Source organism: Pipistrellus hanaki (genome assembly GCF_964339955.1).
Source record: "Pipistrellus hanaki genome assembly, chromosome: 3".
Classification (NCBI taxonomy): Eukaryota; Metazoa; Chordata; class Mammalia; order Chiroptera; family Vespertilionidae; genus Pipistrellus; species Pipistrellus hanaki.
The window spans coordinates 127153744-127180298 of NC_140505.1; the positions used below are offsets into that span (position 1 = coordinate 127153744).

Sequence of the window (26555 nt, forward strand, 5' to 3'; positions counted from 1 at the left end):
AGGTAGGTAGAGACATAGATAGATATACACTAACACATATGTACAAGTCAAATGTAAAATTTTTAAAAATCTTCATTTACAATAACATAAAAGAGAAAATATGCAGAAATAAATTTATTAACTAGAACTATGAAGCATTGCAAAAAAAAAAAACATTTATAAGACAAACAAATGAAGAGATATGCAGCAGACAGGATATTATTATTTTTTTGTTTTTGTTTATTCTCACCCAAGGATATTTTCATTTATTTTAGAGAGAGTGGAGGGAAGGGGAAACAGAGGGGAGAAACAATGATATGAGAGAGGCACATAAATTGGCTGCCTCCCGCATGTGCCTTGACCAGGACCAGGGATTGAGCCAGCAACTGAGGTATGTGCCCTTGACCAGAATTGAGCCTGGGACTCTCAGTCTGCAAGCCGAACTAGCTAGGGTGACATATATATTATTAATATGATAATTCTCTTCAAATATATTTATATTTTCAAGGTAATCACAAGCAAAATTCTAAAAGACTTACTGTAAAGTTACAGTAATCGATATAGTATGTTCTTAATATAGTGATAGATAGTATATGGGTCAATGGAACACCCTACAGAGTTCAAAATATAGAATCACAGTTTATACTGTCAACTGATTTTTAACAAAGGCCAGGGAAAGTTGGTGGAAAAATAATGGTTTAACCAAATGGTGTTAAAACAAGTGGATGTCTGTATAGAAACAATTAACCTTAACCCTTACCTTACATTATACATAAAATTTATATAAAATAGATAAAATTTATCTTCTACTCAAAAACATAGAAGAAAAACACTGTACTATTGGAATTAATATAGATAGCTTAAGCAGGATATACAAACACAAACTATGAAAAAAATAATGAAATGGATCGCATCAAGATTAAAAACTTTCTATATTGAAAGACAAATTAAGAAACTAAAAATCCAAACTACAGAATGAGAAAAAAATTTGCAAACATGTATCTGACTAATGGGTTTGTCCAAGAATATTTAAAAAAATTAAGTGCATGAAAAGATTCTCAACATTATTGATCATCAGAGAAGTAAAAATCAAATCAATCACCAATAATATATACCCTACACACAATGCAATGACTGATATTATAAAGACTGACAATACTGAATGGTTGGCCAGGATGCAAAGCAAATGGGACTGTCATAGGTTGCTTGTGAGAATGCAGAGTGATACTGTGACTTTGTAAAACAGCATGGTTGTATGTTAAATAATCTTACCAGACAACCATGAAGTCCATCCCTAGGTATTTATTAAGAAAAAGGAAAACATATCCTATCTAATAAAAGTGTAATAAGTAAATTAACCATCACTCTGTTATACCCACAAGCCACATCCACCAGCCAATCAGGAGCAAGTATGCAAATTAACCCAACCAAGATGGCTGCAGCCAAAGAAAGACCAGGAGGGAGGTTTGGGTTTCCCTGGCGATGGAAGAAGCCAAACTTTCTGCACACCCTGGCCAGCCCAGGCCTCCACTTAAGGCTACAAAGTTTCAGTTATAGAAGATAAATAAGTCCCAACAGAAATGGCTGCTGCCATGGAGCGAACAGGAAGCTTGGCTCTGCTCCAGGCTACAAATTGTAGAAGATAAATATATCCCAGATACCAGGGCCTCTGCGTGGGTCACTGAGGGTCCTGTCCAGCCTGTAAACTACCACAGGCCCCTCACCCAGGCCACCCCATGCCCCAAGGGAACCCCCACCCTGATCCGAAATACCCTTCAGGGCAAACCAGCTGACTCCCACCCATGCACTAGGCTTCTATCTTATCTAATAAAAGAGTAAATATGCAGATTGACCATCACCCCAACACACAAGGCAGCTGTCCCTGTATGGACACAAGATGGCCGCCACAATATGGCCAGCAGGGGAGGACAGTTGGGAGGGACCAGGCCTGCAAGGGAGGGCAGCTGGGGGCAATCAAGCCTGCAGGGGAGAGCAGTTAGAGGTGACCAGGCTGGCAGAGGAGGGAAGTTGGGAGCAAACAGGCTGGCAGGTAGCAGTTAGACATCAATCAGGCTGGCAGGGGAGTGGTTAAGAGATGATTAGACTAGCAGGCAGAAGCGGTTAGGGGCAATCAGGAAGGCAAGCAGTTGGGAGCCAGCAGTCCTGGATTGTGAGAGGGATGTCGAAATGCCCATTTAGGCCCCATACAAAGATGTATATGGAAAGGTTCACAGCAGCATTATTCATAGTACACTAAAACTGGAAGCAACCTACAAGCTTAAAAGATATAAATGTCTATTATTTGTGCTATTACTGATTTATGAGTAACTGTTTTCCAGGAAAATTCCTGTATAGGTCTATAACTCGAGTATGTAAACTTCTGCAGCTCAGGAAGCTATCAAGGTACTTTGGAGCATCTCTTGTTCTTCACCAGGTAAAGAGGGCCATTGTGTGGTTGTCAAAGGCTCTCTTACTGGCGTTTGTCTTGATTGCCTTTCACACAGGGCTCTCTGCTTCCACACTTGTTCCCTCATAGTATATTCTCAATAGAGCAGCCAGACTGATCCTTTAAAAACACGTTGGATCACATCAACCTTTTGTTCAAAACCCTCATAATGACTTTCTCACTCACTCTGAATAAAATCCCAAATTCTCACACTAGTATACAGGGCTTTATGTGATCAGTGCTCTGTTACTTCCCTATAATCATCACATACTGCTCTTCACCTTAGTCCATTAGAGACACATCTATCTGTTTCCTTTCCCTTGAACATGCCTAGCAGAATCTACATCAGGATCTTTGCACTCACACATCTGGAATGCTCTACCACCAGATGGATCCCTTCTTTACTTCTATTAAGTCACAACTCAAATGCCAACTGAAAAGTGAGAGCATCCTGGACCATCATATTTAAAATAAACGGCTTCTCTGTGTTCTCTCCCCCCTCCTTTGCTTTATTATTTATTTACTCTAAAAGAATTGCCGTCTGACAGATAGTTGTGTGATAATCTGACTTTAATGATTCTCCACTGAAATGTATGCTCTATGAAGCAGGAACTCGGACTCGTTTATTCACTGCTATTCAATTGAGTGTCTATAACAGTGCCTGGTCCTCAGTGGTGTTTATTAAATATTTGTTTAATAAATGAACGGTCACATTGTGTACAGGCCATTGGGATTGCCATTTCCATCCCTGCCTACATACATTCTTAAATCCCCTGTGTTTCAAATGTAAAACGCTATTATTACATAATTAGAAAATATTGGGGACTAATTTTGTATTACTTAATGTTCAATCTATGAATTATCCTTACTAATAAGCATCAAAAATTAAAATAAAAAGTTAATCCACTAAAATCATTTTGAAGTGCCTTTCATTATTTTTATTTTGCTTGTTTGTGAAATATGTTGTCTTATCACTAATGTGTAAATGATAAGAACAATACCATATAAAGACACTTTATAATTAACTTATCCTGCAATGAAAAATAATTATCGAATGATGATAGCACATATAAACAAGCAACTATTGACAGATTTTCTAATTAGTTCCTATGCATTTCTAATGATGAAATACAGACTAACAAATTTAAAAAAGCACATATATTCTTACCTTACTTTTAATCTTGCATATCTTAAAGAAAGTGGATATTGAACAATTTCTTCATCAAACACATGTAAGCTTTTATTATATGTGATAATTATTTAGTATATAAATCATGCACAAAAATATTTAAATCAGTAATATCTTCCTTTTACTAAGAAAAATACTTGAATTTATTTTAACTAAATCTCAGCTAGATTCTCACATTTTAAAATTCTATATGACTTGTCTCATGAAATTAAAAATAATCTTCTGAGGCAAATATAGTGATTTTATCATTACATAAAGTAAGCATCATGGCTCTGTCTTTGTTATCCACCTACTTTTCAATCCATGTAGCTATCATCTACCTGTCAACAAACTCATTAACATTCATACTGTATATATATATATATATATATATATATATATATATATATACTTTATTGAAATACCTTACAATATTACTTTGCATTTCTTGAAGCACAAATTTTCGTATGGATTTTTTAACTCCTCATACCCTAAAAAAGAACTGATAGTCATCAATGTCAAAATTCAACAGAATGCAGTAACTTTTAAAAAGTGGTAATAGGAAACCTGAGAAACTCTACAAAGATAGATATTAAAAATATATTAAGGTAGGAAGCCAGTGGCCTAGTTGCTTTGCATAGTAAGTATATTTCTGTAATTATTTTAGTTTCAATTATTTGAATATGAGAAGTAACATTTCCCTGTATATGGCATGGATAAAATTCTCGATCTTGCCCTCAGTATATGCAACTACTTTCCAATACATTTGCACAGTGGGGATGAAAGGACAACTAATTTTCACGTGGTATTCTTTCTATTTTGGCATCTCTGACAGCATTCCCCAAAACCCTCCACTTAAATTTAGAGTTTACATTCTCATCCACACAAAACTCACTGATACTCAGTCACTATTTCTCTTCAGGGCCTATTAGCCTTACTTGAATTTGTCACATGCTAGACTAACATATTCCTTCTTATTACAAACTCTCTTTTTCCACTCCTGGTTAGCTCTACCACCTGGTGACCTGAAGCGTTGATGTTGAACTTCTGTTTAATGCTGATCCTAATTAGGTGAAACAGCTGAACAACTGGGAACCTCTGCCTACCTTCCTTTAGCAGCAAGAATCAACAATGCTCCAGGCCATTCCAGGTTTGGGAAGAATCCAATCTGTGATTCAAATGGGGTCTAATTCTGCAGGGTCCAGCACTACTTCTTTCTTAGCTTCTGAGCGGGCCTGCACTCCTATCTTTCAATCACAATGAGTAGGTTTTGGCACAGTTGCAATGAGTCAGGTTTTCCTGATCTCATGTTTTCTTACATCCAAAATTGTGAAGGCCTCTTCTCTGGCACTCCATTCCATGTAAGGACACTTGAAGCATTCCACACAGAAGAGTGCAAATTGCATAAAATTACCCGAGAACATTGTGTATTTCAAATCATCCCGCACAGCTTTAAGATTTGTCATATAAGCAAAAATGTGTGTTAATTTGAATGAATCACTCACCTTCAGGGCACAAAATGTGGAAACTAAATTTTCTTTCCCCTTTTCCCAAAATTATTGCCTCTTCAAATATAAAAATAAAATCTTCAAATTGTCATGGCAAGTAGAAACTAATATAAAATACCTGTTTTCCCTTATATTCTGGATTCCTTATTGAGGTAACACTACTACCTTTGGGAAATAACTTTTGAAGCCTCAAATAGATTTTATGAGTTCTGGGAGAAAAACACGAGCAATTCTTTACTTTATCATTGGCTGGTTAGAATATTTTTAGGAAAGAAGACTATCAGAAAGCCCAGGAATCTCATTACAAGGCAACTTAAGCCAGCAAATAATTACTACTCCACCATAAAGACCTGCATTGATACACATATTTATACATTTGTCCTTTAACTATTTCTTTTATAATTTAAGTTGTTATAATAAAAATGAAAGAAGGCTGTGTATGTGTGTGAAAATTAGATTTTATATTAACAAGTCAAATAGCAGAGGGTTCATTTCATTTTTCCACAGACTAAGTCTACTACAAAACTCTCTTTTTTTTTTATCACTTATTCCTTGCTGAAAGAACCTATTTACTTTTCTTTTCTTCCCTTTATCTAAGTTCTTGATTTCCTCAAAGAACATCACATAATAATCACAAAACCTAAATAATCTTCCCTCAGATAAAACTTGTGGCAGGTAGCTTCACTATTCCTGCCTACTTGCATTGCCAATACATTTGCAGAATATTCCAGGTTGAGGTGCCAGGTGAACTTGCAAGAAAATTCTGCAATGTCTTTTACCAAGGAAACTATCGACACCTTCAAGTCCGATATGCACATGCATGCTTGATGTGGGTCAAAGTGCGCAGGCAGCAGTAAAGGAGTGTTCTGATGACACCAGAACCCCCCAGGGCCTTTGCATGCTTGGGGAAATTTCTGAGACACCCACATTATGAGTGATGTTGACAGGCATCAGATAAGATATCTGAAACGGTTACATATTTAAGAATAAGAATAAAAAATATTTTGGGTTCCCTGATATCTTAATTGTTGAATTGATCATCTCATGGCTCAAGGATCCAAAGAAAGTCTTGCTTACTATTGTCAAAGATGCCTACTCCCAGGCCTTTCAGTATCAAAGAAGCACCTGTCTTCCTAACTGATGCTTCGAAAGAAGTGGTTTTCACATTATCCTGTTTGTCTGAATCTCATGAAGTGCTGCATCGAGTGCAGGCTCCCAGGTAGTCATGGGAATATGCAATTGCTAACCAAACATCTCAGGTGGTCCTGAAGTAGGCGGTTTCTCAGATAATGCTCAAAGGAGCGCTGCACCTGCATATGAAAAGCTTCCCAGCAAGCAGCAGAAGGGAAAACTCAAATTCTTAAAACAGAAACACTAAGATAATAATTCAGGTTTTTATATTAAAAATACATATTACAAATATTTGTTCAAATAAAGTTGATGGCATAAATGATCATTTTGGAGGGAGCTCTGCCTATTAAAAAATAGTTTAAATTATTCATGGATACCGTATTTTCCAGCGTATAAGACGACCCCCTAATTTTACAGTTAAAACATAGGTTTAGGCCTATTCGCTGTATAAGACTACCCCCCACTTCCGAGGCAACACCAGTTCTTTTTTTTTAATTAAATTTTTAATGAATGACATTTTTCAAACATACCGTAATATACTGTACATTGATGCGATAAATGGAAGGTCTCTTCACAAATGGCAATGCCATGAACTTGACCGAGAAACAAGAAATCCAAAAGAGAACATTAACAATGATGGCATCATCTGGAAAGAAAATTACATGAAGAACTTGCAGAAAACGCTTGTTTGTGACTGACTGGGATAATAAGAGGTTTTTCTAGGCCGAGGAGCATTGTGAGCTTAAAATCCTTCAAAATCCTCATCATGTTCTTCTTCTGACGTCATAAGTTCATCAATGACCTCTTGTGGTACATTTGTAAGACAGTCATCATATGGATCAAATTCCGAATCAGATGGTGTGGCTTCAGCTTTGGCTTCCCCTTCATCTTGCGACAAGAAGTCATCCTCCATACCGTCCAAAGAATTTGATATGCCACACTTCTTGAAAGACCTGATTACTGTTTCTTCAGTAATATCATTCCAGGCTTTTATGACAAAGTTACACAAAGCATCCAATTGTGGCGCACGCATGTTTCCTCCTTTTGTGAATAACTTTTCGCCGCTAACCATCCACTCATTCCACTGTCCTCTAATGCGATCTTTAAATGGCTTGTTTAGGCACACATCCAGTGGCTGTACCAATGATGTCAATCCTCCAGGAATAACTGCTGCATCTGTGTTTATTCTTGCCAGCCTGCTCTTTGTGCTGGTAGTTAAATGAACCCTGAACATATCCCACACCAGTAGGCTTCATTCTTGACGAAGTCCACCTGGTCGCCTACTCCATACATTATCAAGCCATAGCTTTACCCCTTCTTCAGCCATCCATCCTTTTTCATTCACATGTACAAAAACTGCAACAGGGAACTTGATTTTCGGCATTGTTTTTCTTTTAAAAATAATCATTGGTCTTAGTTTGGCACCATCAGCTGTACATGCTAGTACCACTGTAAAACTGGACTTCTCATGTCCTGTTGTTTTAATTAACACTGTTTTTGCACCTTTTGGATTAACAGTTTTATTTCCAACCATATCGAAATTCATAGGAGTTTCATCCATATTTCCGATCTGACTTAATGCATAGCCATGTTTCTTGCGCTATTGTATTACATATTGATGGAAAAGACTTACTTTGTCGTCAAGATCTGCAGGTAATTTTTGTGCAGTTTTGGTCTTTTGCCTCAGTACCAGATTGTGCCTTTCCAAGAACCTAGTACTCCAGGATACAGTGGCCTTAACTCCTTTGCTATTATCTGGGTTAGATTTGGCCCACTGAAGTGCAAACATACGTATTTTGTTTCATGTCACTACATAACCATTTTGACAATGCTCAAGAACCATGTCTGCTACATGCTTTTCGAGTTCTGGCCAATAAGGGGTGCCTCTTCTTAATGCATACTTACTCCTTGGCATACTCTTTAATGAATCTTTATTTGCTTTCCAGTCTCGGCCCATCTTTTCTGTTACTCCATATTGTCTTGCCGCAGCACAGTTATTGTGTTCCTTGATAAAGTTTACAACTTTCAGTTTGAAACTGGCTTCAAATTTCCTTCTTCTTGCTGGAGCCATGATGGGTTCTTTTCTACCAGCCATTTGTTGTACACCCACTAATCTTTTCGGCCGGGGTTATACAGTACTGTAGCTTCAGCTACACACAGAATGTTCTATTACGGTACCTTTTAACTCACTGTATGTGTCCTGATACAGCAGCTTTGGCTACACAGAACGTTCCTGTGCTGCAACTGTATGTACCACGGTGAGCCAATCACAACAAGCAAAGTTTCAAAGGTTATAATAGACCTCCTCTCTGACTCTGGCCAATGTGAGCAGGCTTTTTACTAGAACACAGTGTAGCTTCGGGTACAGAACATGTATAATTTGCATGCATAAAAAGCTTGCTTGGATTGGCTGAGTTAGAGAGGCGGTCCGAGCAGCCTTGCAGTGATTGGTGCGGGATTGAGTTGGAAAATTCGTTTAGCGGCATATTGAGACGTTTTTCGGGATATACTCGGCGTATAAGACGATCCCCCGATATATATATATATATATATATATATATATATATATATATATATATATATATATATATATTTTTTTTTTTTTTTTTTCAGTTGACTTTTTTTCGTTTCAAAGGTCGTCTTATACGCCGGAAAATATGGTAGTCAAGTATTTCAAATTCTTGGTGAGCTCAGAGATCCTAGAATAAATTATCATGCAATATCAGGCTCAGGTTTCAAAACGATTAGAGAACAACAACAAAACAAATCACAGTTTTGTGTCAAATATAACTAGACAGTACTAACTACAACATGAATTATAAAATTGTTTTTAAATTGTGAGATGGTAAAGAGCATACATACATATACCTATTCAAACAAATTTATGTTGCATTTGGAAATGTATACTATTTATTTTTTAAAAAGAATAGCTCATGCAAACCCATGTAACCTACAAACATCGCCCCCACTTTTGTAACTCAAGAGTGATTGCTGTTTGCTATGAAGATAAATCAAGCCTATAGAAATGATGTCAAACTGCCTCTTATACTTTTTTTTTACTTAGCACTCTCAGACATCAGACATTAATATTAAAACATTTTCACCTACAGAGTTGAAACAAAGTTGGCACTGGCGGGTTACAAATTTGCTTCTGATTTAATGCAGTACAATTTATTATTCTCTAAGAAAGTTTGACATCCTCAAGAGCCTCAGGCCTGCCCTTAGTGTCTCCGGGGGTGTGTACTTCCCAGAAGTCCCTGGTACGGTCCCTCCCCCTAAATTCTCCTTCCCAGGGCAACACCTGGGATTCATTCTCAAAAGATTCTAAACATAGAAGTGAAGTGGTCTTCTATCACCACCATAACAAATTTTCCAAAGAATTTTCATGTACTTTGAATATTTCAAATGGAATAGCCTATGACAAAGAAACGTGTTACCTCACTCTCTAACCTTGGGCTGACAAGTGTATGCATGTAGGAGCAGTGTAGCTTGAAAATTGAGCACATACTCTAAGCTTTTACTGGGTCATCATAGGAAAAAAGCTGATGACACCAAGTTAATTAAAGTGTAATGTCCTGAAAATGCTTTCAAACTATATTTAATAGTTACCTTTGGCAAAGTGTTGTATAAGCTAAGACCAATTTGGAGGTGTTTTGGATATGAAGTGTTAAGTAATTGCATGCAAAAAGGTATAAAAACAAATAGAAGACTTCAAGGTAATTTTTTACATATCTCAAGAGGAGCATTAGCTGATGGTGACAAATAGATCATTAGAATCCCAGCCTCAGATATAAAAAATAGCATAATTTCCCTAGCTGGTTTGGCTCAGTGTATAGAGCTTTGGCCTACAGACTGAAGGGTCCCAGGCTCGATTCTGTTCAAGGGCACATGCCTGGGTTGTGGGCTTAATCCCCAGTAGGGGGCGTGCAGGAGGCAGTCAATCAATGATTCTCTCTCATCATTGATATTTCTATTTCTCTCCCTCTCCCTTCCTCTCTGAAATCAATAAAAATGTGTGTGTGTGTGTGTGTGTGTGTGTGTGTGTGTGTGTTTTAAAAAAGAAACAAATAGCATGATCTTTTAAGGATGGCCAGAAAGCTTCTGAAGGAATTCACTATGAACCATGATAAGATGCACACCATTTAGAAAGGCTGAGAAGGTAACTACCAGCTAATTTTAATACCTTCCCGTCAAAGACAGGAGATTAGAAGCAACAATAAATGTTATTTGCAATAAACAATTTTATCACTTTCAGGATTTTCTATTTAATTGTAATCCTTTGGCATACACATTAAGGTGACTCAACAAAAGATAAATAAAAACATAATTACATGGACACTTCTCTCCAATGAGTCTATTACAAACAACTAAAGAATCATCCTTCTCCCCATGCCAGTGAGTACAATATAAACTGTGTTTTAATCAGTATTCTCAATAATCTATTATTATTAATAATGTCCATGGTTTCATTATAAAGCACAACCGAGAAAGAAAAAAATGTTTACGCTGAGATTATATAATACTTTAAAAAAGAAAAAAGTGGAGATTAAAGAAATAATTCATAAACTAAACATCCTTTATAAAACTGGAATTTATAAAGCAGGAGACAGAGGTAACCAGGATCCTTACTCATGTTTTGCATTGCAATGCTCAGCTGAAGTGAAGTGGACTCATTCTCACCATAACAGAGTGGGGGAGTCAGGATAAAATGTCCAATCTGCCAAAGCATTTCTCACAAAAGGTTTCTAAGTCATTTCTTCTTCATTTCATCTCTGAAAGGTCACCAGATTACACATTTAAACAACCAGCTATCAAAGTAGGAAAAATAGCTCCTCATCTAGCCCAGCTGAATTAGAATAGGTGCTTTTCAGGCACATCATGCTGCTATTCTCTACAATGAGTGAATAAATGACCAGCACATAATATGCAAGAGAAACTTTAAGGACTTCTTAAAGAAATAGAAGAAACAGAAGGACTTCTATAAAAGCCATGAGTGAAATAAGCCAAGCAGAGAAAGATAAATATCACATGAGCTCACTCATTTGTGGAATATAGTTAACAACATAAACTGATGAACAAAAATAGATCCAGAGACAGAGAAACATCAATCAGAACGTCAAACCTCAGGGAAGGTAGGGGAGGGTGGGGGTAAGGGGGAGAGATCAACCAAAGGACTTGTATGCATGCATATAAGCCTAACCAATGACACAGACACGAAGGGGATGGGAGCATGAATAGGAGGTGGGGGATAATGAGGGAATAAGGAAACATATGTAATACCTTAATCCATAAATAAATTTAAAAAAATAAAAATAATAATAATTATTTTTTTAAAAAAGAAGCCTTAGAAGGAGCCAAATACTCAGTCTGCAAACACAGTTCAGATGGTTTTCACAATGCTACCAGTTCTGAAACCAGGGCTCAGAAACAAAAATAACATGTACACGTAAGTTTGGGATGTTGTCATAATTTGCTTCTTCTAGGACCATTGTATTTTCACTGGCTCATGTATTGGATTTCCAGTTTCCCTAACATACCTCGGATTTATGAACTCTGAGACAAGTCAATAAGAATGTATTTATTAACTTTTAACATGTATTTATCAAACCTGTAGTAAGCACTAACAATGACTGCTCACCAATAACAGAGCACTTTTAAGTGTGACATTCATAATCTGCAGATATGCTTTTTTTGTTAGGAAGACATTAATATTAAAAAAATAACTTCTATCTTATTCCTTAATGAAGTTTTCAAACTAAGTTGTAATAATCTGCTCTTGTGAAGGCTTTGTAAGTGATTGGACTCTTAATGGAATAGCCTATGACAGAAAATTTAAAAATATGCTACACAGGCTGAACAAATATGTCATGATATCAATAATGCAGTAAATTGGCATATGTTTGCATAGTTTAATTTTCTAGAAAAGTGGTGACTAAATAAATAAAAAATCAGTGTAAAAACCATCCAGGGCCAGGAGGAAGAGGAGGAGGAGGAAGAGGAAGAAGAGAGGAGAAGGAGAAGAAGAAGGATGATATATTTCTGAAACTTTTTGGGCTATTGATAAAATTTCCAAATAATTGTCATGTATATTGAATGTTTTAAACAAAATACAACATAGGCCCACAATACAGTGATACACACTTTTATAGCTTTTTAAATTTGTAGTCAGAGCATGTTGATAGTGTTAAATATCCATATCCAGTGATCACTACAATTCCTCTTGCAAATCTTCCAAATTCCCAGCTTCCATCACATATGAAGCTAATAAGAGTTCTTACCATATCTAGCTGCCAATTCTACTCCCTCTCAAATCTCTGCGTCATCGGAGCAGTAGTATGAGCATTACTACTGTAATAGTTCTCCTGCCACAGGGCTATCTAGTTTACACTTTTCCTACATTTATTCTCCTACCTATAAGCCTTTAATGAATTTCAATAGTCCATTTCCATTCCTCTAATGTTATTCCCTACATCATGTGCTCCATAATCTTCCTAAGCCACATTAATCCTTTACTTCCCAATGCTTTCATACTATTTTATTCAAAGCACTTACATACTGAATATGGTTCATTATCTACAGTGTATTTTCCCTACTAGATTGTGAATTGATTTAAAATAAGGAATGCATCTTATTGATTTTTATATATCCCAATATAACAATGCTTTAACAAAACACATACACACACATACACACACACAAATACAAAACAACAACAAAAAAATCTAGGCAATTTAGTCACTAATTTAAAAGTTCAAGTCAAAACACAATATTATTTGCACAGTAATCAATGAATTGATTCCATATATGTCAGCAATGAAAATTAGAATATGGAAGTGCAGAAGCAGTACCAACCGACCGACCGACCGACCATATATATAAAAACCTAAGTGGCCGACCAGCGGACTGGTAGCTATGACACACATTAACCACCAGAGGGCAGACACTCAACACAGAATTGGAAACCACAGGCATGGAAACATGGAACAGATTGATGAATCTCAGAGGGAAGGAAATGAGGGGAGGGCAGGAAGAGATAACCAAAGATCTTTTATGCATACTAGAGGCCTGGTGCACAGATTTGTGCACCGGTGGGAGTCCCTCAGCCTGGCCTGTGGGGATTGGGTTGAAACTGGCTCTTCGACATCCCAAGGAGCCCAGATTGTGAGAGGGCACAGGGCAGAACAGGGACTTCACAGGTGGCACTGGGCCTGCTAGTTTCCTATAAAAACACATACCATTTTTTTAAAATCAGGAAATAATATAATGTTACCACAACGTATGTATCAAAGACCTTGACTGATGGATTGGATAAATAGGGAAGGATAATGTTTTCATACTAGAAAGCTCATATTTGAAAAGACATTAATTATTTAACTTTAATTTATAAGTCCAATGCATATTTAGTCATAACTATAGCAGGATTTCTAATGGGCTTTGTCAAACTGATTCGAAAAAATATATTTAAGAGAAAATATGTAAGATTTTGAACAGGGACAAAAGAATATTTTGTCAACCACAACATACTATAATTTAAATTAATTTAGAACAATATGGCACTAGTGTCAAAGAGGCCAATTAAACAATCAAAACAATTCCCTAAAATATGAGCATTTGCTTTGAGATAAAGCTATCATTTCAAATATGTGAATAAGGAAGGCCTTTTAAATAAGTAGAATTGGTATAATTAGTTATCAATGTATTGATGTTAAAGAAAATTATATCCCAATTCCATTCTATACATAAAAATGAACTCGAGAAGGAAGGGTTGAAGCAATAGACATTAAAAACAAAGTGGTGAGAAATAAGAAGAGTACTTCCAAAATCTTCAGATAGAAGAGGTCTTCTATGTGAGATGGAACCAGAAAGCTATAAAAGGAATGATTTGACATGTAAATTAAAAATTTTAATGATGAAATATATTACAAAATATAAAAAAGCAAGTTAGAGAAAATAGTGTAAAAAATTCATGCTACAAAAAAAAATGTTACTATCCAAAAATCCTAAATATATAAGAAAATAGAACAGGAAAAACACCTCACCCATTTTCTAATATTTCTTTGTCTTAACCAGGTAACAATTCATAAAAGAAAAAAAAATACAAATTGCAAATGTATACATATATAGAAAATGTGAATATAGAAAAGAAGCATAGCCTAATTTAAGTAGTTTTTTAACAACTTCAAAAAATTTTGCTGCCAGAGTGTCAAAAATGTAGAGGATACTTCATGATCATGGTAAGTTTGAGGGGATTAAGCCCTCTTATTCATAGTTCATAAAGGGTTAAACTGCGGAATTCTTTAAAATGCAATTCGTAATATTTATTAAAAGTCTTTTACTCTTTGAACCAAATATTCCAGTTGCACATTGCTATTAAAATACATATATGTACAACAAAAGACTGTTCAAGGATATTCGCTGCTGTCTTGGTTATTATAGTGGAAAATCAGGAACAATGGAAAAAACCTACCTGACTTCTTTTTATAAATGAACCAGAGAACAGAATACATTATGTTCATGTAAAAATAAATAAATAAACTGTATGAAAATGTAAAGAAAAAATTGCTGAATTAATAAAGACCAAATAATAATTTTACCTGTGAGGAGGGTAAAGTCTTGATAGAGTAGGGAAGGGAAAGAACATTTTTGCATTGTATTTCTCTTTTGTTTAAATGTTGTACAATTAAAATATGTTCATGTGGTATTTATGTTTTGAAAAACAACATTAAAAGGATACCTAGAATATGTTTACTTCATTGCACAAAAAAAGCACCATGCATATTTATAATTTGGATAACTAATAATTAATCATCAATTCATGCAAGAATCATATATTGGCAAAATCCTGTACCAAAGATTAATTTAGGCAGTAGTAATACATGAATGAGACAAAGCCAGGTCCTTAATACCAGCCAAGAATCATCAAGGGCAGAGAAAGGCAAGAGGTTGAGCTACTAGGTGCTGACTGCTATAACCGAGCTCTTCAGGATGTCACCTTATTCTGACTGGGGAAGACAGGAAAGGCTTCACTTAAGGGAATGCAAGTGAAATATATATATATATTTATTTTAATGTAAATAGTACTATTCCTGACAAACAAGTGAGATAAGGGTGGGAAGAAACTTCATACAATGGGCCATTTTCTACTTGTCTAAGGAGCTAAGAAAGCATGATGTGTTATAGAAATGAAAGGAAAGTTTATACAGATTAGTAGCAAAACTACATGAAACATGTACTAGAATACAATGAAATATGACTAACTTAACCAAGTAAATGCAGGGCTTTTGCCTGAATCTCTCATTTTGTATTTCTTTATTTGCATCCCAATAGGAAAGTTATTTTATTATCAATAAGAGAAAGTATAATATGTACTTCAATGAGATTTGCTATTTTCCTGGTTAATTTGTATAAAGGATAATGAAATTGCTTACTTCAAACATTTAAGGCTTCCACAGTTAGTATTAAAAGCAGTGTTCTTAGTCAACAAAAATAATTTGAAAAAAATAATTCATCCAACTAAGTTAAATAAAATATTCCATTTAAAAATATCTTCCATCATTTAGTGCATATGAGTCAAAAGATCCCTTCTTTTCCATCGTCATCTATCCTATGTCTTTAGGATAGCACTACTTATTTGTTTTCCTACCATCAGTTCAGATCCACAAGGATTCATCTTAACTACTCTTTTAAGTTCCCTCAGTCTTTCTATATGGCTTGGCTCTTTTTTTAAATAAAAAACATTACTACTGAGATATAGATATAGGTATATATAGATGATATATCAGGGGTCCTCAAACTTTTTAAAGTGGGGGCCAGATCACGGTCCCTCAGAGAGCTGGAGGGCCGGACTATATGAACTACTAATTCCTACTGTAACACCTCGGCTGCGCTCACTGCCCAAAAAACCTGGCGGGCCGGATCAGACTCCTCTGCGGGCCGCATGTGGCCCGAGGGCAGTAGTTTGAAGACCCCTGATAGATGATATAGACATAGATATAGAGATGAGGATATAGATTAGATTAGATATAGGTAGAGACAGAGATAGAGATAGAGATAGAGATAGAGATAGAGATAGAGATAGAGATAGAGATAGAGATAGAGACAGAGACAGAGATAGAGGTAGGGATAGGGATAGGGATAGAGATAGAGATATGCAGATGATATATATACAACAGCAGGAGCTCTACAGCCAGACTGCTTGGGCCAAAACCAAGCCCCATCAATTACTGGCTGTGTGACTCTTTAGGCAAGTTATTTAACCTCTCCGAGTCTCCATTTTCTTACCTATAAAATGAGAATAAAAATAGTAGATATCTACTTATCTCATAAAGTTGTTGTGAGAACTGAACAAATTCCTATATGTAAAACAGAACAGTGTCTAGAACCTTATAAGTGCTTAATAATTATTAGATGTCTTTTAGATCCCAATCTCTCTCTCTCTCTCTCTCTCTCTCTCTCTCTCTCTCTCTCTCTCTCTCTGCAATGTTACATTAAATACATTCTCTTTCTGGCTTCATGAAATAACTAAACTTCTATATCAAAATAATCTTCACATCATACCTTATATTTTCTTCAAAGTCTCATATCTTACTTTAGAGCAAAAGCTGCATCTTAATCATTATCTCCGCATATCACTGATATCACTGTCTCAGTAGGCTTCCTTCACCTCTATTCTAAATTTTCCCCTAATTAGATGGTGCTTTGGTAGGGAATAGCCCTCATTTGCCCAGTTCTCATTAGATAACTACATGCACTTGGTACTGATTCATTAGCGATTTCTTTGCTGATAGAATGTCCTTAGATTTGCCTTTGAGTAGGCAATTTTGTGCTTAAAACTCCACATGCCTGATCAGAATGAGGCACTGATACAGCATCACTCATCACCAGTGGTCGGCAAACTCATTAGTCAACAGAGCCAAATATCAACAGTACAACGATTAAAATTTCATTTGTGAGCCAAATTTTTAAACTTAAACTATATAGGTAGGTACATTTTTATTAACTTAATTAGGGTATTCCTAAGCTGGCCTTTGTTAAAAACTCAAGGGGCCAAGGAGCCACATGTGACTCTCAAGCCACAGTTTGCCAACCACTGAACTAAGAGAACATATTAGTAATAGTCTTTGGCTTCCTTAGTGATAACAGAAAGGCAAGGAATTTTATTTTGTTTTTATTTTATTTTATTTTATTTGAGTACATCTACAATTTCTTCTTCGCCATTTGGATGTGTTCTTTCTTCTACATTATTTCTTTTTATAAAAACCTACCTCTATAACCTGACCCTAAACTTTTCCTGCTGTTAAAATAATTAAGCCTTCAATAGATAATCCTGTTAGTTTTAATGAATTAGAATACTACAGGTGGTATAATTATTAGTACATGAAAGAGAATTGAAATTTGATTGTATACATAAGTTGTAAAAACAGTTTCAGGTCCCATGTATAAAACAATGCTTATTAATAAGACAAGTTATATGTTTATATCAGCACAGGCATATTTAACTGGTTTTACATAATTATTATAGAAAAAATGTGGCAGAATGTGAACTATAGGTAATAAAAATTACTTATGATCTAACCTATAGCTTTTAATGTCAGATTATTAAAATTAAAACTGTCATTGGATATGAAATACAAAATACTAAAAAGTATGAGTTTGCTTCATTACTCTTAAAATTGAGTAAATATCTTGGATTTATGATCAACATTTTTCCAAGGATTTTGACGGGTATAAAAATTAAAAATTGACCAAAATGTGGAATTTAATGACTCTTCAAAAGAATAGCTAATGTTAACATTATAAATATAATCATAAAAATAACAGAAATATTTCTACAACTAGCATAATTGACTTCTGCTACAAGATTGATACACATTTTGTCCAGAACAGCTTTACTCTGTGGAATATTTATTTCTATCTTTCAGCATAAGTTCTGCATAATGAATTAAATTCAAAGAGCATTATAAAAAGATATACCAGTATATTTCAAGAAAATAAATGCTGAAGCTTGAAGGCATTTTGCATCAAAAATCAAATATGGCATAATGGTTATTTTGTAGAGTTCATTAATAAAATTGGGAGGATATTATTAACCTCCAGAGGGTTACATTGAACTTACAGAGAAAAGTGATCAAGTTCCTCCTGACCCAAAAATACCCTTTGGATGCTATCGATCAAGAGTTTGGGACACTATTATAACTCATCTCCAAATACCAAGAATGTGAATAAGAAATTGTTTCTAAAAGATTTATTATTCAAAACATTCATACTATTTAGCTGCTGGAGGAATTCTTAAGGGCATGCTCTTTACCATGGAGATCCACAGGAAAACATACCTGGCTAAGCTGAAGGCATCGTCGATCAAGCCTGCTCGATTACTGACAGAGAGAACCTGTGAGGTCAACAAGAAAAAAAGTGGAATCACTCAGGATTAAAATGGCAGGTTCACATATTAGAACAGATCATTGATGTGTAAACCCAGTTTACCTCATGGTTCCTGATTAATTGATCAATTAATAATCTCCAATTCCTTAAATCATAGTTGACTCTAAAATAGCCAGTTTGATTGATGTTTCCAAGCAACCAGCTTCCTTTGTCCAAAGAAGTTAGTCTGTGGTGCTCTGAAAATAGCATTTTGGGGATAGAATAGATTTTAAATTTTCAGGATTAAAATAGGATGAAGTATGCAGAGTATGAATAATTTAAAAAGAACACCTTTCAAATACCTAACTAAAATATCTTTAATTAGTTAATTGCTACAGCTAGAAATTGCTAGAAAACCTATACTTGTTTACTCATTACCTCAATTAATTTTTTCTTATAATTAACTTTTTTGTTTTTTATAAAACCCCATATTTTTTTCTCAAAATATTTTTTTCTCAAAAGAAATGTAACCAAGAAATATCTATACTAATAATAGAGAAATATGCAAATTGTTCAGGACATCAAGTAACAATAATGACCAAACAGTAGGCTGCATTCAGAGACAAGGCCAGCAGGGCGGTTAGTGAGGGAAGACCAAACAACTGAACAGCAGGCTGAATGGGGTAACGAGGCAGGCAGAAGAAGCAGAGGGGGGCGACCAGGCTGGAATTAGGAGCAGTTGGGGTGGCCAGGCCATCACGGGAGGCAGTAAGGGGCAATCAGGCTATTTATCATGTCTTTAACTCTGTCTCTCCCTATGTCTATGAATTTTTTACTGCTTCTAATAATACTTGTTTTATTGCTTGTACTATCAGATCAATTTATTCTTTTTTTAATTTTTTTTATTGATTTCAGAGAGGAAGGGAGAGGAAGAGATAGAAAAGTCAATGATGAGAGAGTACCATTGATTGGCTGCCTCCTGCACGCTCCCTACTGGGGATCGAGCCCATAACCTGATTATGTGCCCTTTATCAGAATTGAACCCAGGACCCTTCAGTGAGCCAAACTGGCTAGGGTTTACTTTATTCTTTTTATTGCCTTATCTTTTTACTCTTTTGCACGTTTTCTTTAAATTCTTGCTTTAAAAGTAAACAATCAGGCAGGCAGGCAGGTGAGCAGTTAGGAGTCAGTGGTCCCAGATTGTGAGAGGGATCCCAGATTGGAGAGGGTGCAGACTGGCTGAGGGGGACCCCCCATGCACGAATTTTGTGCACTGGGCCTCTAGTACTACTATATTTTTGTGGCTTCTAGTTAGTTTGTATATAGATATGTGGCTAGAATAAAATAAAAGGTTTTATGTGCATATTCTACTTAATTTATTCAGTAGGAAGCTGTTTACCAATACAGCTCATTTATTTGAAAGTCACTGTTTCCTGACATTTTTCTTGTTCTTTCTTGAAAGTACTAATAAATAACAGACTTCCCTGCATCATCAATAATGCTGGAAAAGGGAACCTCATTTGTTTAAGACACTAATATTACTACATATAATTACAACAAAGATATTCTTATTGAAATCATTTTGGAAATTATAACTTGATTATGTTCTCCAGTAATTCAATTAAAGCAAACCAGTAAACCAATCTTATAACTTATACATTTAACTCCATCAAATACAGAGAACTTCATTCACATTTAATGTCAGTCTTTACTGACTTCACTAAACCTTAGATCATAGTTCTGATCTTTTTTATGTTGATTTCCTCAATACTCAAGCTTCTCAGAAGTTACATAATATACAAAGTTTACTTAAATGTATACACATATGTGTGTATACACACACACACACACCACTGGTCTAATTTCCACAATTATTCAAAACCAAAAAATGTGCCCTAACCAGTTTGGCTCAGTGGATAGAGTGTCTGCCTGCAGACTGAAAGGTCCTGGATTCGATTCCAGTCAAGGGCATGTACATTGGTTGCAGGCACATCCCCTGTGGGAGGGGTGCAGGAGGCAGCTGAACAATGCTTCTCTCCCATCGATGTTTCTAACTCTCTCTCTCCCTTTCTCTCTGTAAAAAAAAATCAAATATATATATATTTTTTAAATGCATCATATAAACTATTTGTGTCCAGTATGAGTAAGAAGCACAACCTTCCAGTACTCTATCACCAAGGTTTTCACACATTGGACTACAAAACAGGTTATTTTTTAAAAAACAGCAACACTTTATTTACAGCGTACTCTCAAGTAGAACCCCAAAAAGAAGACGTTATACCATGAAAGTTATTGGGTGAACATCAATGACCATTAATTGTTTAGGCCTGGATTGAAAATGGGCTAATTAATTCCAAGCATGTTATACATTACCAATTTTCAAATTTTCAAAAATTTACAGTAAAATAAAATAAGTATTAAACATAAACGTATAGTGAACATAAAAATCTAATCTTCAGTGCTTTGAATAGCACTTCAAATTATTGCCATCTTAATAAATAGTATCTATTGGAACAGATAAAGAAGTGAGGCTCAGACAGGTGAACTGAACTGTCCAAGAAAGCTGGGAGTGGTCCCCTTCTGGTCTCTTGACTTTGGTGTCCTTGGTACTTCACTATCTCTATTGATACAAAATGATACAGAGCTTTCGTTGCAATCTGATGTACATTTTTTCACATTTTTATATTAATTCTAAAGGGAGGATAACACTAAAACAAGAATTAGAACAGGAATAGAAAGTTGAATTCCAGTTCCAATTTTCCTATATAGAAATCTCTGGACTTCAGCCATTGGTTCTCTTTGTTCACAGTTTCCTTACCTATAATATAAGGGCATTTATGGTCCCTTCAGTTCTCTGACTAGAAAAGGGAGATACTTTTCTTAGTTTGAGATTTTAAAAATTTTAATCCATGGTGTTTAGGAAAATAATTCTATCAACTATTACTCTAAAACAGGGGTCCTCAAACTTTTTAAAGTGGGGGCCAGATCACGGTCCCTCAGAGAGCTGGAGGGCCGGACTATATGAACTACTAATTCCTACTGTAACACCTCGGCTGCGCTCACTACCCAAAAAACCTGGTGGGCCGGATCAGACTCCTCTGCGGGCCGCATGTGGCCCGCGGGCCGTAGTTTGAAGACCCCTGCAAAATATTAATAACCTCCCAAGATTCAGATACTTTCCCTATTTTTCAAAAATCAAATGCATTTATCCACATAATTTCTGTGACTTTAGAATGTTATCCACTTTACCGATTTAAAAATAAAACACAATTAACAAAAATATGCATTTTTAAAAACTAAAATAATATCATAATAACATTTTAATTAATCATGTCTGATTCACCAAAGAAAAATTAAGATATAAATATTGAGTATGATATTTTTAAATTCTTAACTTTAGGTTCTTAACTAAAACCTGAAGCTTATTGCCATTCATTAATATATTTATGCATACCTTTGTTATAAATAAAATCTTTGGAAAAATGATTTCCTAAAGATTTTTTTTAAAATATATTTTTATTGATTTTGTACAGAGAGGAAGGGAGAGAGATAGAGAGTTAGTAACATCGATGAGAGAGAGTCATCGATCAGCTGCCTCCTGCACACCCCCCACTGGGGACATGCCCGCACCAAGGTACATGCCCTTGACCGGAATCGAACCCGGGACCCTTTAGTCCCCAAGCCGACGCTCTATCCATTGAGCCAAACCGGTCTCAGCATTTCCTAAAGATTTTGTAATATATTTTTAAATATCTTCTCTATCCTAGTTAATTATATGTTTAAAATGTTCCTCAAATTAATGACAAGCAATGAATTCTAAAGATATCTTTTCCAGTGACCTAATGAGGAACACTGGTGATGAGAATCATAATAAAGAGTATAGGAGTCATATTTTAAGTGTTATCAATTACAATTTAAAATGCTATTTAGAAGGTATCCAAAATGACACAAGACAAATTAGGCACAAAGTAGTTGGACATTTATATTTTATGTTTCTGTATTATATACTTTCTTTTGGAATAACAAGAGAAAGGGCTTATGAGTTTCATATGAACCAATGCTTAAGAAAAGCACTACATCATCATGTTATTTTTAATTTACAGCCAGTCAGCATGCAAGCTACTACATTTTAGATATCTACATCCTCAGTATTGTCATAGTAAAATCAAAAGAGATAAATCCTCTACCTACTTTCAATTACTTAAAAATTGGTTTAAAAACTTTTTTAGGCTAACTTGGAATTAATTAGATATTCATCCAAACAATATAAAAATTGAAGTGTCAAGAGTTTATGGTTATTTATATCAAAGTTATAATATATATTATTTACAATGACCTTGCTTTAATATCTTGTGAAATTAAATCTAAATTACTAATATTAAAAATTATAAAAACATTAATTGGATTGTTATAATTAAAAAGTGATTTAATCTATGTTGATAGGAATTAACCAGAATATTTTCTTAATATTTGAATAGATAAACATCTTTCATTGACATTAGTTGACTATATGTGGTGGGGGGACATACAGGGTGGGGCAAAAGTAGGTCTACAGTTGTTCATAGGGAAAATAATATAATAATTAATAAGTAATAATGCAAGAAAAAAATTGTTTCATGTACTCAAAATTCTAAATTTACTTTTTCCCCACCCTGTATAAAAGAAGACAAGAATTTACAAACTTTTTGCTAATCTTTTCCTAATGTCAGGGTTTTTATTCCCCCATCATAAATATGAAGACATTCAAGACTGAAGTAAACACAGAATAAGACTGAATGGGAAAATAGAAAGGCTGCCTTTCATTTATCTCCTTCTTAGAAATACCAAGATTTATATTTTATGAAGTTTCTAAGAAACATTTACTAGGTATGAGCACCCCCCCCAATTCCTCAACATTTTGACAATAATCCATCAACCACACAACTCTGCTATGTTTAATGGAAAATAACACATTACATTCTGCAGGTTGAACACTGCACAACTTTGGGGTTAGCAAGTGTGCCATTAATATCATAGTCTATGTAAATTTTATTTTCCAGAGTTATATGCAGCTCAAACTATGTGGCCGTATATAACAATCATGTGTATTAGCATAGATGATATTGTAGACAAACATATGGTTTCAAATATGTTTTTATTCCAAATTGATACTGAAAACTATAAATGAAAGAAACCTCTCAAATACAACAAACTGTGGCTATAGGTAAAAAAAAAGTTGTGAAACTATTCTGGATTCTTTGTATGGGTGAAGAAGATACTATGAATAACAGCATGGAAATAACTAGAAGGGTTAAGCAAACAGACCTGGGAAAAATCTCCAAAAAATAATCTGACTTGTTCTGAATCCCTGCATTGTTTAAAAGTAAAGTTTGGGACTGAGTCTGATGGTTGATCAATATCTTTGCACTCTTCTAATTTTCCCATTTTTATTCTACCTCCCAATGAGAAATGTTTAGAAATTTTTATTTCTAAAAACTAGTCTTTTTCATATTCCTGGCAATCATATAAGCAGATGATTTTATTCTAATAGTTGGATCATTACAATAACAACCTACTGTTTTCATTCATCATTTCATAACAAATTATGTAGATAAATAAAACAACTACATGGAGGGAAAAGAGAAGTAAATAGACAAATTGTACAGTAAATGTGAATTCAGAATCATCATATAAATACTAACTCCAAGAGATGAAAAGAATAGATTATAGTAAACAATTCAAAATGAGAAACACCATTTAGTTTTACAGTAAGCATTTCAACACATCACATATTAATGGTTTATACACAATATACGTATATAAAGGTAAGCACATATTTTCATAATAACATGGAACTTTGAATAAAAACTCAACTAGAAATATAAGTGTTTGTATTTCTAGTAAATATATTAGATTCTGCTATAAGAACATTTTCTTGTATGTGTTTATGTATTTTGAGCACTTATGTTTCCCTTATAAGACTGAGGTGAGCAGAAACCAGTTTGGCTCAGTGGTAGAGCGTCGGTCTGCGGACTGAGGGGTCCCAGGTTCGATTCTGGTCAAGGGCATGTACCCGAGTTGCGGGCACATCCCCGGTGGGGGGTGTGCAGGAGGCAGCTGGTTGATGTTTCTCTCTCATCGACGTTTCTGGCTCTCTGTCTCTCTCCCTTCCTCTCTGTAAAAAATCAATAAAATATATTTAAAAAAAAAAAAAAGACTGAGGTGAACACATAATAGTCATGTTGTTATTTATTTAATTATACTTCATTGTATTTAAATATATGTGGCTGTTTAAAATTATGCTTATGTAAGAGCAAAATAATATCAATAGGCAGGCCATTTGACAGGAGTAAGAAAAGCAAAATGTTGACATACTTGGCCATCTAAATCTAAATTAAACATTGCATAAAAGGCAATAATTGGCTTTTTCTTTAATTAATGGAAAACAAATAAAAGAGGCCTGTTTCTCACTCTAACATAAAAGATTTAGATTGAATTCAAGAAACAGCTTTCTGACAGTGCATTGAAATAGCTCACTTTCTTGTTTGAAGATACTTAGAAACAATAGAATCTCATCTTTCTCTGCTCCCTGACAGTTGGCCCTACCTAGGGAATAGTTTAATGACCAATCAAGTTCCCTTTCCACTGGCCCTATAATTGCTGTATTTTATGGAGAATATGTCCTCACCCCTTTTTTAAAGAGCTAGTCTTGTAAAGAGAAGATAGCGGGAAAATGGAATTTAAAATATGCCTTGTACTTTTAGTATTAGGTATACTGGTCTATTGGGAGTTCTGAATATAATCTATCTATGTATATAATAGAGGAATATGCAAATTACCCAGGATGCCATAACATCATGACTGAGCAGCAGGGACTTGAGAGGCTGCATGGAATCTGGCTGGGGAGTGGGACCTCAGGCCACACCCCTTGCCCATTAGTGCTTGACAGGGGGGGGCGGGGACCTCAAACTGTGCGCTCAGCCCAGTGGGGCTTGATGGGGGTAGGACTGGCCAGGTCTGGGTCTCCTGCATTTTTGAAGCTTTGCTGGTGGTGGGAGAACCCCAGACTCTGATAGGAGGGAGATTTTCATATACATTTTACTAATTTTCTTTCATCTCTGACACTTCTATTATAGAGAAAGGGCAAATAGCAACATTAAAATATTTCCTCTAATTAATTCCCTTTCAATGTGCATGAATTCCATGCATCAGGCCACTAGTTATATTTATAATTATAAAGTGGTGCAATAGTTAAAATTAGTACTATAAATACTTTTAAATTTTCTATTTATCATAAAAGACACAAATAAATTTAATAATTACATAGGCCAACTAAAATTAAACTGTGCAAAATTACACTATATTATACTTAATTTTATAGATGTGATAATCATTTCCCTGTATTCTACACTAATCTGTTTTTATTCATATTTTTATAACAGCTAAAACCAGAGGTTAAGTTGTTAAACTTAAGCCAAATAGTTCTAAAACCAAATAGTTTCTTGGGAAGAATATATATTTTACCTGATTTGTTGGATACCCAAATAATTGCTTCTGGAGACATATGGCTTCTATTTCCTACCACAATAGTTAATGGAATCTGCCACAGGTAACTGCAAAATAAAAGAGAAGTTTTAAGAATAAAAATGGCTATAACAAATAACATATACTTGGCACCTTTTTTTGTGATCTGCATTACGTATTCTCTTTAGAGAAACTAACAAAAATCCCCAGTTATAAAAGTAAGGAGTGAGTTAAGAAGATGAATTCACCTTTTCAAAGCCACTAAGCTGACTTGGCCTGTAAGATATTAATTTCATGTCAAAAGGGGGACTGCCAACAAAACAATTTATCTTGGGGGGGAAAAACAACACCAAAATACACACACACAACAGAGTTGCATTTTGCATTAGGAATAAAAGAATAGATAAAATCTATAAATCTGAGCCACACCATATATTGGTTACAGTCTAAAAAGTAGACC

The 26555-nt window shown here is 35.0% G+C and overlaps 1 protein-coding gene across 3 annotated transcripts in view; it reads right to left on the reverse strand.

The window, feature by feature from the left end:
- TRHDE (thyrotropin releasing hormone degrading enzyme) overlaps window positions 1-26555 on the reverse strand; it is a 363581-nt gene that overhangs the window by 57517 nt on the left and 279509 nt on the right. For all 3 annotated transcript variants that reach the window (XM_084878863.1, XM_084878865.1, XM_084878864.1), the window contains exons 10-12: window positions 26096-26184; window positions 18716-18849; window positions 18565-18620 (exon numbers count right to left, since the gene is read on the reverse strand). In XM_084878863.1, the coding sequence (XP_084734989.1) occupies window positions 18565-18620; window positions 18716-18849; window positions 26096-26184 (279 nt within the window). The remainder of the gene's footprint in view (window positions 1-18564; window positions 18621-18715; window positions 18850-26095; window positions 26185-26555) is intronic.